We start from the raw sequence: 13,448 nt of genomic DNA, 5'->3' as shown, positions 1-13,448 counted from the left end.
TGAATCCAGGCATCTCTGTCTTCAGAGCAAGCTGGAGAGAGGGGGGAGGGGGAAGGTTCCTCCTCTGTGAATTGATCTGTGTTCCCAAGGGGGGAAACAGGGGTGTCCCGGCCCACGGAATTGACCGGGTGGTGGCAGCCGAAGGGAAGACCTACCCTAGGATTTTGGGGTGGGGGGAAGACATGCGGGTCCTCACTTTGAAACCGCCCAGTTTCAAGTGAGGGTAGACTCTGACAGGCTACCCCTCTGATATAGGTGAAAGTCTCTATCAAGCCAAGGATCCATCAAACCTCCTTTGTGGTGATTTTTATGATGTGTACTGCACTGGAACTACTAAACTAATTTTGACTTGCAGCTCATTCCAAAGTTATGAATATTGAGGCTATATACTTCTTTCAAGACATAAGTGCACCTACCACTCATTTCTGTGTGAGTTCCATGCATGTAACAAGGGCAGCATGTGCTTTCAGGTCTGTAGGGGTAAAACATTAGTATCTTAACTGAAGATGGAACCAAACCCAAATCTTGGCTCTGAAAGGAAAATCCTCTTCAGAGAAGCTGCTTGGACCTCTCTCCAGTAATCAACGGTGCTACCAAGCCAAAAATGTGTTCATCTGATTAAAAAACATCAGAATAAAATATTTAATCTACACAATAAATTAATACCTAAAATGATACTTTTTAGTTTTCCCTACCATTCCACCAGACTGCTGATGCATGAGAGCCTTCCATTCTGCAAATGCTCTTTGGGAAAATACATTCCAATATTTTATTTACAGCATCATATTTAAGTTACACTGCAAGACAGTTCAGCCCTGGAACTTGGATTTGAAGGCCTGAAACCTCTTACTGTCATGCAAGAAGAGACCTTACATCTTTGCAACCACTGTGGCCACATCAGACCTTTTTCTTCAAGGTGCTATGCATCGCACATCCAATCCACAACAGCTGAAACACCATCAGTATTGCCAACTCTCCCAATTTTATCATGAGTCTTGCAATTTTTCATGTATTTCCTGAAGCCCTAATTCCTTGATAAAGAGACTGTATAAGAATATCAGCTTTAATTTTAAAAATAAAGTAAGTTTCTAGCACTCGTGGTTATGGAGAAAAGCTTGAAAACTTGAAGCCAGCACACGCTAAATGATAAAACTAGAAACCATATTAAAAAAATCCAAAATTAATTATTATTTTTTTTAAGTCTCATGATTTATGGAGGCGTGACACATGATTTTTGAATGCTTGAGATTGGCAATACCGCACCATATACCCTTGATTTCTTATCTCCACTAACAGCCTCCTCCCCACCAAAAAAATCAGATATTTAATTCCTAACTCCACCATCCTGTTTTTTGTTTGTTTGTTTTTTAAACTTGGAACATTTGTTTTGGCTCCATATCTTTAATTCCTACTCCATGTAGTGGGGTGAGGGATGTTCACCAGTGAATGCAGTGCTTCACAAGCAGGTGGAGAGGGATCCCTATTACTTGAAATTGGTTGCATAAACCAAGAGACAGCCAGTGGTTCTTGTGAATACATAGATGGGGAGGAAGAGAGAAGGCTGGTGGGAGGGAACCTGATCATATTTAGCAAGGGCTAGATGGAAAATGGCATGTGTTATTTTAAGTGAGGTTCTGCGATATCAAAGCAAGCCCTGAGCTGTACTCAGGTATTAAATGGATTAACAGCAAATATATAACATATTGCATAATCAAAATTAACATTCTACAGACCTACCTTTACCAAGAGAAATATAGTATAATTAGATATTTTTAAGACTTAGAAAACAAACTCAAATTCCCTGGTGGTGATTTAGTTGGATTCATTGGTTGTCACCCTCTGAAGCCACACTTTAAATTCAGATCTGAGCAAAGTAAAACAAAATTAAAAATCTTACTCCGCCATACAATCTTTCCCTATCAGCTCCATCTCCAGTGGACTTCCACAACATAATTTCATGTTAATCCATCATGGTAGTCAAACTTTGTACCAACTATGGTGTGTGAATGAGCCACACTTGCCTCATCAGAGATGTCTCCCTTCACATAAGGTTGGAAACCTACTGCTAATGAAACATGAGGCAGCCTATGCAGCACTTACACACTCAGTGTGTCTAGCTGGACTGTGAATAAACAAAAGACCTGGTTCCCCCTATGACCCACTGAAACTCTCATAGATTCTCCTAGTAAACTGGTTTTACTCTTTAAAACTCAAGGAGGAATCTGATTTATAAACATTTTGATCTTATGCAAAATGTTATTTGATATATAATTCTCAGTATTTCATTAAGAGGCATTCTGCATCAGTGAATTCTCATTAGTATCAATAAAGCATGTTTGCACTAAATGAAAAAAATACGGAAAACAACAAGATACTGTAATTTCCTATAGCACGCTTTATTTTTCAAAAGGCATGGGCTCCTTAAAGCTGAGCCACTTTAATTGCCTTATAAACATGATCCTAAATTCTATAATTATTTGTATAAGATAAATATTCTTCTTCTCCTGGACAGTATAATGAGTGTTATCATGAATGCTGCAGTATATATACACGTTAATTTATACTGGTTGGGATAAAAATATGTATTACCACCCAAAGAACTGAAACTTACATTAACAAGCTCCATAGTCATCCACTCATATGCACTTCCCTTTCTCTCTTCCCCCTACCACCAAGTGCCATAATCTACATCCAGCCCTTGAATCTCCTTTACTACTTCTCTTGGCCTCCAACAACGGATTGATACTTCCAATCACTTGGACTCTCTCAACCTCATTTTCACCATGCATGACTCACTCTGACTTCTCTATTTTAGGACTGCCCTCTCTCTGATCAGCCCCTTCGCTCCTCAGAATGGCTTGCTGCTTACACCTTTCTTGACATCTGTCCATTGCACAATGTGATACACAAGGGAAAAAGGAAAATCCAGGGAATTACAGACCAGTCAGCCTCACCTCAGTCCCTGGAAAAATCATGGAGCAGGTCCTCAAGGAATCCATTTTGAGGCACTTGGAGGAGAGGAAGGTGACCAGGAACAGTCAACATGGATTCACCAAGGGCAAGTAATGCCAGACCAACCTGATTGCCTTCTACGATGAGATAACTGGCTCTGTGGATATGAGGAAAGTGGTGGATGCAATATACCTTGACTTTAGCAAAGCTTTTGATATGGTCTCCCATAGTATTCTTGCCAGCAAGTTAAAAAAGTATGGATTGGATGAATGGACTATAAGGTGAATACAAAGCTGGCTAGATTGTTGGGTTCAACGGGTAGTGATCAATGGCTCAATGTCTAGCTGGCAGCTGGTATCAAGCAGAGTTCCCCAGAGGTCTGTCCAGGGGCCGATTTTGTTCAACATCTTCATTAATGATCTGGATGATGGGATGGATTGCACCCTCAGCAAGTTCATGGATGACACTAAGCTTGGGGGAAAGGTAGATATGCTGGAGGGTAGGGTTAGGGTCCAGAGTGACAAAGACAAATTGGAGGATTGGGATAAAAGAAACCTGATGAGGTTCAACAAGGACAAGTGTAGAGTCCTGCACTTACGACGGAAGGATCCCATGCACTGCTACAAGCTGGGGACCGACTGGCTAAGCGGCAGTTCTGCAGAAAAGGACTTGGGGATTACACTGGATAAGAAGCTGGATATGAGTCAACAGCATGCCCTTGTTGACAAAATGGCTAATGGCATATTGGGCTGCGTTAGTAGGAGCATTGCCAGCAGATCAAGGGAAGTGATTATTCCCCTCTATTCTGCACTGGTGAGGCCACATCTCACCAGTACTGCATCCAGTTTTGGGCCCCCCACTACAGAAAGGATGTGGAAAAATTGGAGAGAGTCCAGTGGAAGCCAACAAAAATTATTAGGGGGCTGGAGCATATGACTTATGAGGAGAGGCTGAGGGAACTGGGCTTATTTAGTCTGCAGAAGAGAAGAGTGAGGGAGGATTTGATAGCAGCCTTCAACTATCTGAGTTGGGGTTCTGAAAAGGATTGAGCTAGGCTGTTCTCAGTGATGGCAGATGACAGAACAAGAAATAATGGTCTCAAGTTGCAGTGGGGGAGGTTGAGATTGGATAAGGAAAAACTATTTCACTAGGAGGGTGGTGAAACACTGGAATGGGTTACCTCGGGAGGTGGTGGAATCTCCATCCTTAGAGGTTTTTAAGGCTGTGGAAGCCAGTAAATAATTAACAAGGTTTTAAAGAGATCTTAATGAATGTTAGTTAGCATGAGTTAGGTTAACTGTGACCCTGGTGACGTGAGGAAGCAAGATAATGTAAGACAGAGGGAATTGTGTGAAAGTTATTACGACCTTGCAATATGCAATCTTGCAGTCTTGTTTTTCTAGTGAGATAGCAGAGAAGCTTATGTATAAACAAAATGTATTTGTTGCTTTTTACTGTCTGTATTATTGTTAGAAATTGTCTGTAAAAGGTATAAAGGCTTGCTGTGATTGTTTACCAGTTGAGAGACCTGTCCAGGACCCTGTGTCCTATGGCACTCTCTCCCTCCATGGTAATTACTGGAGAAATAATAAAGTATTTGGTTTTGCTGCACCCAAACGAAAAGCGAGAACTGAGTTTTTCTTCGACAATTTGGGGGCTCGTCCGGGATGGCAACGCCCACGGACCCACAGACGGCTACTACGGATCATTCCCCTTCGAACCCCATGGCGCCACATGAGAGGTATGAGACCTTTTGAAATCTCTATTGGGGTATCGGAGGAGGACTTTCCGTGAGGACGTCTGTCTCTGTTGGGCTCACGCCATCTGAACTTATTGACTGTGCAGCAGGATCAGATGCAAAGTGGTATTGGGGAGAGGCCCCAATAAGGTTAGTTTATAGCAGTACTGGGAACTGCTGAGTTGGCCAAGGTAAATGCATAGGTAAATGCATAAGGTAATGCATAGGTAAATGCATTAGAATGCACCGGTGCTGAGGGGTTTTTACCGCCTCAAGAGGGGTTGTCATACCGCCTCATGGTATTGGTCCGGACCAGGTAAAGATGCATCATGGTTAAAATAAAAAAAAAAAGAGATAAAAAGGTTAATTACTGGAGAAATAATAAAGTATTTGGTTTTGCTGCACCCAAACGAAAAGCGAGAACTGAGTTTTTCTTCGACAAGGCCCAGCTTGACAAAGCCTTGGCTGGGATGATTTAGTTGGGGTTGGTCCTGCTTTGAGCAGGGGGTTGGACTAGATGACCTCCTGAGGTCTCTTCAAACCCTAATCTTCTAGGATTCTATGCTTTTGCTGCTACCCTTAACTCTCTCTAAACCTCTCTGTCAATTCCATGGCATCCATCTACAATTCGACCCTCTCATCATTTCATACTTTTGCTCCTCTCTCCCATAATCCTGTATATCTGTTTAATCCCCAACTCCCCTCTCCCCTGTTCCAAACATCTATACATCTTCACATTTACTTTTATGCCTCTACTCCCTGACACCTCTCCTGAACTTCTGACTCCCGGCACAGAAACATGCCACTTACCCCCATTCCCCTGCCTCTGCCCAACATCTAGTTGATTTCTCAGATGCAAAGTTAAGACAACCTATCAGAAACTTCTCTATCACCACTCCTCTCCTGTGACGTTATGGCTGTGATATAATATCTCATTGAAAGGTGACAGGGCCAGAAAGACTTAATTAACTCATAGACTGACCTGACCCATGGGTGAACCTTGAGGACAGGTTAGGAAGATATGTAAATGACTAGAGCTTTGAAATGCAAGTCTGCATTGTTAGAGGCAGAAGGGGAGATGTTTGCTCAGGTCTTGTGATGTCAGCAAACAAGTCTTGTCTATTGCTATAGTTTTAATTCAAAGATCAAAAAAAGGAATATTAACATTTATGAGGATACTTGAGTGAAATAGTATTATTGTCTATGTGTCTCTTTGAAGGTTGTGCTAACCTGTATCTGAACTGTTTAATGGATAAATTACTCTGTGCTAATTGCCAGGATATTTGGGAGAAGGAGTTAAGCCTATTGTTTTCTCAGGCCGAAAGGCTGCTGGAAATGTATAAGAAGCCTGGGACACGATCCTTCTTCATCTCAGATCTGCTTTGGGTTTCAAGAGGGGGAAACCTTAAGCCATAAGAATTGAGATCCCCAGTCATTGACTGGAGCCACCCTGAATATGGACATTGGACTATAACCTATGGACTATTTCTAAAAGGACTTTTGGCAACTACAAGCTCATCACTGTTATGTATCTGAACCTCAAGAATTGAATTCAAGTCTGTCTGTAGATTAATCTTTTAACCAACACTCTCTCTCTTTTCTTTGTTAATAAATTTTAGCTTAGTTAATAAGAATTGGCTATAGCGTGTATTTTGGGTAAAATCTAAGTTATAATTGGACCTGGGTATGTGGCTGATCCTTTGGGATTGGAAGAACCTTTTCTTTTATATGATGAAGTAAGATTCTCAGGAATCATCATCATATCTGACAGGTGTGTCTGGATGGAGGCCTGAGGCTGGGCACTTTAAGGGAATTGTGTGGTTTGGACTTCTAAGTGACCAGTGAGGTACTGTAGAAGCTGTTTTGTGCTGGTTGGTAAATCTAAGTATTGGAATAACCACCAGCGTTTGGGGTTTGTCTGCCCCGTTTGGTTTGCAGTTCACCCTGATTGAGTGACCTCAGCTGGCTCCCACGGGCAGCACCGTCACATCTCCTCTCCCAGCTTTATCTCTAAAACAATCTCTAATCTCTTCTCCCATTTTCATCCAATCCCACAAACTATCCCTTCCTAAATCTGCCTCTAAACCTTAACAGTGATAACTTCAGCAATATTCAGGCAAAATAACTATCCAACTGTATGGAATGTGTGATGGTCAGGGGTGCCAATCTGTTGATACAAGAACATCTGAGGACACTGGTCATGTTTTGTGCTGGAGTGCAAATTTGATGAAGCTGGGCTATATATTATTGCTTTTGAAAATGGAAGTGGAAGTCTTTCAGAGTGCTGGAGTCCATCAGCAGCAGTTGCACAGGCAATGTAAAAGCATAAAGGAATACAAGAGATTTCCCCCTAACTTGCTATTTCTGTAGTTTTCAGGCCTCCTGCTCAAGTTGGCCAAAATGGCCATCCACAAACCAGGAGGAGAAAGCTCAATGGGGAGCTGCTCTATGACTCTGGGAGCTATTTCCAGTCCTCACATGATCATGCCTCCAAGCAGAATTCCTCTGGGCAGTGTCCACTGACTCCTTAGACATCTTTGAGGAGCACTGGGCACCGTCATAATTCTAATATATACACATCTCTCTTAATACCCACCACGTACATATATCACAAAAATATTTAATATTAGTTTTCAAATGCCACCTCAATGCATATTTTGTACAAAATGATTACACTAGTATAGAGTGTGAATGCAGGGGTGCCCAGTGTCACAGGGGCATTAAACCCCTTTCCCTGTCCCCACCCCAAAGAAGACAGATACACTGTAATCACTGAGTCAATGGCATGCCACCCACAGGGGCCCAGAAGTGGGCTGAAGACCCTTTATTTTGTTCAACTCTGTTATCCCAGAAGGGGGTGAACCCAAATGGTGACCCAGCCAGAGGGCCGAGTTGCTATGTACCGAAAAGTGGACCACCATAGTGTTGAAGTGATTACTGGTGTGGGACACTGGCATCAGGAGAGAGCTGAGACATAGAGACCTAATCACTAGAAAGCACCAGTGGTAAGCCCAGTCCCCATCACAGGTGGGTTTGGTAATATTAACACCTGTCCATTAAGTACCAAACTGAGATCAATTGATTTGCCATTCCCCAATAACTAGCCATCAGATGGCAGCAACTTTCAGCCACTACTAATCCTAGACTGAATTCAAACCACTGACCAAAAAAGACACTGTATCCTTTTGTATCCTTTCTTCGGTCTTGTCAACCATTCAGTATTCTTGTAATTTAAGAATCAACATTTGGATGTAGAACTAACTCCATATTCATACAGGCCCTCCTCCTCTCTCTCTCTCTCTCTCTCTCTCTGTTGCGGGGGGAGGAAGGAAGAGAAGGAGAGGGAACCCAAGCCCCTGATCAGGCAGTTATTCAGCATGTGCTCAACTTTACTCATATTAGTCATCCCAGGACTGAAGCCCAAGTCAATTTTGTTTAGCACAGTGTTCTTTGTGAAACTTATACAAATAATATACAGCACTATCTAAAAGTCTGTAAGTTAATGTAATCAGTTTCTACCTACCTACCATTTTTTAAATTAACCTGCAACTGAAATGAAATGTAATTTACTCTGTTCATTCACTGTATATGACAAGCATGAATGGAACCTACAGTTACTGCTTTATCAAAAAAAGGATCTTTCCTACTTCTTCTAAACTGAAATGCTGCCACATAAATTATAGTCCACTTGATCTTGGTTTACATTTACAGCAAATTTTGATAAAATAATTTCCATAGCACTTTGAAGGCAACTGTTATTATAGAGTACTTGGAAACAATTGTTTCCAACAATTTACTTTCCAAAACACTTTGATTTATTGCAATCATAATAGAGAGCTAAAGATACAAAAACAGAACTCAAGTTTATAAACCACAGAACTACATTGCTACATTCAAAATACATCATAAAATATTAACTTTTTTTGTACAAATAACCACATCCATTTCACTGCAGTTCACAAGCATCACCTTCTGCATTACAAATGTATACTTTAAGTCACCATATCTAAAATAAAATTAAACATCAAAATACAATGATTACTTAATACCAATATTAAGGTGATTGTACTCACCTTAAAGTACTGACCTAAGTTTAATGTTTTAGTATAAATAAAATATCTCTTCAATGCAATATTGTAATAAACAATACTGACAATTCTTTTTGTTCAAGTTTCCCATAGCATCTAAGTAATCTAATATGAAAATCAGATCCAGCTGTATCTTTTTAAGAGAGACACCATCAAATTGAAACCAACAATTCTGTATGAAAATATTGTACCTTCTGTACTATCAAGATTAGTAAAACCACTTGATTTATGTATTTGAAAACATGTTGTGCACAGCCAATTTCAGTTTCTCTTGTGTAGCTATTTAGTAAGGGAGAAACTGACTAGCGGAAAAGATCCATATTGCCACCAGTAGGGGATCAGAATTTTTTTTTTAAAAGGGAATTTAGAAAACAAAATAAGGATATATTGTTTGTAGGCTGCTCTGTCAGAAACTGTTGTTTGTGTTATTGTTTTTTAAAATAGTTAACCACCAAAAATTCAAGTTGGCAGTGTCCCTTTAACATATAAGGATTAAATTTAGAATATTAAACTATCAGCTCTATTTTTTTTAAATCAGTCTTCTGAACACAGTTTATATACTGGATACAATGTACTCAGCTGTTTTTTTTTCCTCTGAGAAACTGAACACCTTGTTGGAAAGATAAGACCATCTCTTCTTGGCTAAATCTAGTTTTTTTGCCATATGTTTTCACATTTAGTTGCGTGAAAAATGCTACCAGTAAAGAAGCATTTTAAATGTCAAGAAGCAGTAGCAGGCAGTATGTTCTCTTGCTGATAATGGTATCTTATAAAAACACATTCTTACAGGACAGACTTGCAATAGTATGTGCAATATAGGGGTAGAGGAAGGAAGATCTACAGATCTAATACTTTATCTTGCATTTTAACTTGTCAATACCCAACTTCTTGAAACAACCATGTAGGTATTTGTTATAAAATAGATAGCTGATCATTTGAAGATGATCATTTTATTGTAATTAACTTATACAACAATTTTGCACACAAAAAGGTCCTGTGAGGTTCTGCAAGAGTGTATATTTATGAGTCAGTCTATAGTGAGACTTACTGGATCACCTACTAAATACAAACTAAATATGATTTTTTTCAATAGGTACATTGTTTTTAAGTGGACTCCAGCATTTATTATAGAGGTTTTATAATGTATCTGTGTATATTTTCACTACTGTGTATGAAGAAAGTGGGATTGTGCTGAAACAGAGGAAAGCAAATGTATAACCTCCACGGCAACCAAAAACTCAGACATATTGTACAGTGTTACATTTGTTTTTATTGCAGTAATTGTTGCCTACAATTGTACAAACCCTTCATAATTAGTAAAAATTAAAGTGTTGAACTCACGATTAACAAGATACTGAAATGATGTTCCACAGAGTGATTAATAAAATTTTAAAAGGATGGGAGATTTTAAAACTGTTTCCATGCCCAGCAGTGCTAGAGCTGTTTATTTTCCTGACTTTTCTGAAAGGCAATAAAGCCTTTCCTCCTTTTCAAAAAGATCCATACTTTCAAACTTCTTGTGATTCCCCAAAAGATTTTAAATTCTGGTTCCTGGTGCCCTGAACATAAAACTGAATTGGGTCAAGAAGCAGAATCTAAATGACTGCATTCTTAAATTAAAAGAAAATACTAAGATAATATTGGAAGATTTTGGACACAGGCATATCACAAGATTTTGAGGCCATGAAGAGCAGGGTCCATGACTGAAGCAACTGAGGATGCTGCTGCTATCTTCAGTCCAAAATCCTTCTCCCTAAAAATATGTCTCACCTACCTGCCTCACAGCAAGCATTTAATGTCTATTCTCTCTGGCTTGAACACTCCTACTGAAATCATTAGCTTCATTTTTAATCCTTTTTAGCAAACAATATCATTATTAGGAAAACTGTACAGTTTGCTTTGGAGGGGTTCCTCTGTTTTTAATTTAATTGTTTTATTATAGAAAGGGGGTTTTCTCAGAGGAAGCTAATTTAGCTAGACATTCTGATCCCCCTAACCAGTCCAGGCAGCCACTAAAATGATGCCAAATGCAAAACTCACCAAGTCACCACCTTCTTCTTACAAGGTGAGTCACTGTAGGAAGCTGTAAGTCAGGGTGACTGTTTAGATATATCTCATTGTGAGTAACTTTGATGGGGATTTAGTTATAAGAGTTTCAGTGAAAGGAGAAGGTTTGTTGTGATGGGGTTTGGATAAGCAGATTTAGTGTTTAGCTGCAGAGCATGAGGTTAGTTGTAAGAGTATCTCTGGGCAGATTAGGATTAGTGTTGGGTCTCATGATTTTGGGGAGCTGAATTTAGGGAATTCAAGTGCAGGGTTTAGTGCTTGGAAGTTCTCTGTGGGAGGTTTATTTAAATGGAATCTTAGTATGAGGACTTAGTTTGAGAAGGTCTCGGCAGGATAAGGCTTTTTGATGGTCTTCATGGGATATTCAATAGTTTCGGGGCTCTCCATGAGTTAAGCTTAACCTGGAGTTCAGTATTGTGTCAGTGGGTGGGTTAATTTGGGGTATCTCAGAGGGGGGTTGTTTGGGAATTTCTGTGTATAGGGATCTCAGTGTGGGTTTAAAGCATACGAGGGGCCCAGTGGAATAAATTGTGATATAGGGAGATTAAATATATGGAGACTTTGGTGCATTTAGTTTGGGGTGGGTGGCAGTGGGGTACTTTTAATTTTGGGGACTTGGTGATTGGAAGATTTCAGTGGAAGATTTAAATGTGAGAGGGAGACTCAGTGGGATGAATTTAGTTGGAGAAGCACGTGAAGGGGGTGTCTCACACTAATGGTCTCAATAGGGTGAATTTGGTAGGGGGTCTCAGCATGATGAGGTTAGTTTGAGGGGGTCCCATGTAGTTGATCTCTGTGGCTGAATTTGATGAGGAGATTAAGGGACTGGTGTTGAGGGTCTCTGTGGGAAGCCTGAAATGAATGGTCTCAGTGTAGCAAGTTTAGCTGCTGTGAATCTCAGGGAATGCTCCCAGGGACACAAGTACAAGTAGGCACATTGGAGAGCTCTCACAAATGCTTTTGGTGGTGTAGTCTCTGTTCAGATGGATTTCACCTGAAAGCCCTCAGTGGGGAAGTTTCACACAATGGTCTCAGTGGGGTGGGTTTGGCAGGAGGGTCTCTGGGGATCTCACACAATGGACTGGGTGGGGTCAGTTTGGCAGGGAGATCTCACACCACGGTCTCAATAGGATAGATTTGGAGTGGGTCTCACACGATGATGAGTCTGGCAGTAGGCTCTGCAGTGAGGGGGGCTCATGAAACTGGCAGTGAGGTGAGTGGGGGAGGTTTTTCAACCTGGTGAGTAGGGAGGAACTGCGGGGGGGCACACACGAGGCGTTCGACAGTAGAGGGCTGGGGGCTCGTGCGGAGGGGCTCACAGGAGGCGCCCAGCGGAGCGGCAGGGAGGCGGGCACCGGGCGCTCGGCGGGGCGGGCTAAGGGCGGCGGACACCGGGCGCTCGGCGGGGCGGGCTAAGGGAGGCGGGCACCAGGCGCTCGGCGGGGCGGGCTAAGGGCGGCAGGGGGGCTGGCACCGGGCGCTCGGCGGGGCGGACTAAGGGGGGCGGACACCGGGCGGGCTAAGGGCGGCAGAGGGGCTCGGGCCGAAGGGCTCACACGAGGCGCTGGGCAGGGCGGGCTAAGGGGGAGCTGGCACCGGGCGCTCGGCGGGGCGGGCTAAGGGCGGCAGGGGGGCGAACACCGGGCGGGCTAAGGGCGGCAGAGGGGCTCGGGCCGAAGGGCTCACACGAGGCGCTCGGCGGGGCGGGCTAAGGGGGGGCTGGCACCGGGCGCTCGGCGGGGCGGGCTAAGGGCGGCAGGGGGGCGGACACCGGGCGGGCTAAGGGCGGCAGAGGGGCTCGGGCCGAAGGGCTCACACGAGGCGCTGGGCAGGGCGGGCTAAGGGGGGCGGACACCGGGCGCTCGGCGGGGGCGGGCTAAGGGCGGCAGGGGGGGCTGGCACCGGGCGCTCGGCGGGGCGGGCTAAGGGGGGCGGACACCGGGCGCTCGGCGGGGCGGGCTAAGGGCGGCGGACACCGGGCGGGCTAAGGGCGGCAGGGGGGCTCGGGCCGAAGGGCTCACACGAGGCGGGTTACACCGGGCGGGCTGCGGGGGGTGGGGGCTGTCCGCCGGGCAGCCCCGCTCACCTGGGAGAACCCGGCCCGGCCCCTCCTCTGCGGCCGCAGCACTCACCGAATCTGGCCTCGGCGGCGGCTCCGGCTCCGGCTCCGGCGCGGGGGAGCTGGCTGTGCGGGGCGGCGGCGAAGACCGGCAGCAGCAGCAGCGGGAGCATGGAGCCGAGCGCCCCCATCATGCCTGGCCCATCGCAGGCGGCTGCCCGGTCCGCTCCCTCCGGCGCTCAGTCCATGCTGCCTCGTCCGGGCTGGCTCCGCTTCCCGGCGGCTCCCTAGATCCGGCAGCGGCAGCAGCTTCAACACCCAGGACAGCTACCAGCGCCGCCCGCCCCAGCCGGCCCCTCCCCGGCCTCCACGCCAGGCAGGCAGCAGGAGGGGCAGCCGGCGCACAGGCGCCTCCTCCCTGCACATGAATGAGCTCCGCGCTGCAGCTGCTTCCCATTGAGCCCCGCGGGCCGGGGCTCCCGCCCCGCCTCTCCTGCCCGCAGCCTGGACTGGGGGTGCGGGAGCTCCCCCCCAACTGGACTGG

General features: G+C 44.3%; 1 protein-coding gene across 1 annotated transcript in view; it reads right to left on the bottom strand.

Annotated features, from left to right (window-relative positions):
* PTPRN2 (protein tyrosine phosphatase receptor type N2) overlaps nucleotides 1-13,200 on the bottom strand; it is a 954,782-nt gene extending 941,582 nt beyond the window's left edge. Inside the window, exon 1 of the mRNA XM_045004717.1 lies at nucleotides 12,978-13,200. Coding sequence (XP_044860652.1) covers nucleotides 12,978-13,098 — 121 coding nt within the window. The 5' untranslated portion in view covers nucleotides 13,099-13,200. The remainder of the gene's footprint in view (nucleotides 1-12,977) is intronic.
* Between the last annotated feature and the right edge of the window lie 248 nt (nucleotides 13,201-13,448).

The sequence above is a fragment of the Mauremys mutica genome, chromosome 2, assembly GCF_020497125.1.
Source record: "Mauremys mutica isolate MM-2020 ecotype Southern chromosome 2, ASM2049712v1, whole genome shotgun sequence".
Taxonomy (NCBI): domain Eukaryota; kingdom Metazoa; phylum Chordata; order Testudines; family Geoemydidae; genus Mauremys; species Mauremys mutica.
Note: the sequence above shows the minus strand (reverse complement) of the source record. Positions and strands in the feature narration are given on the sequence as shown.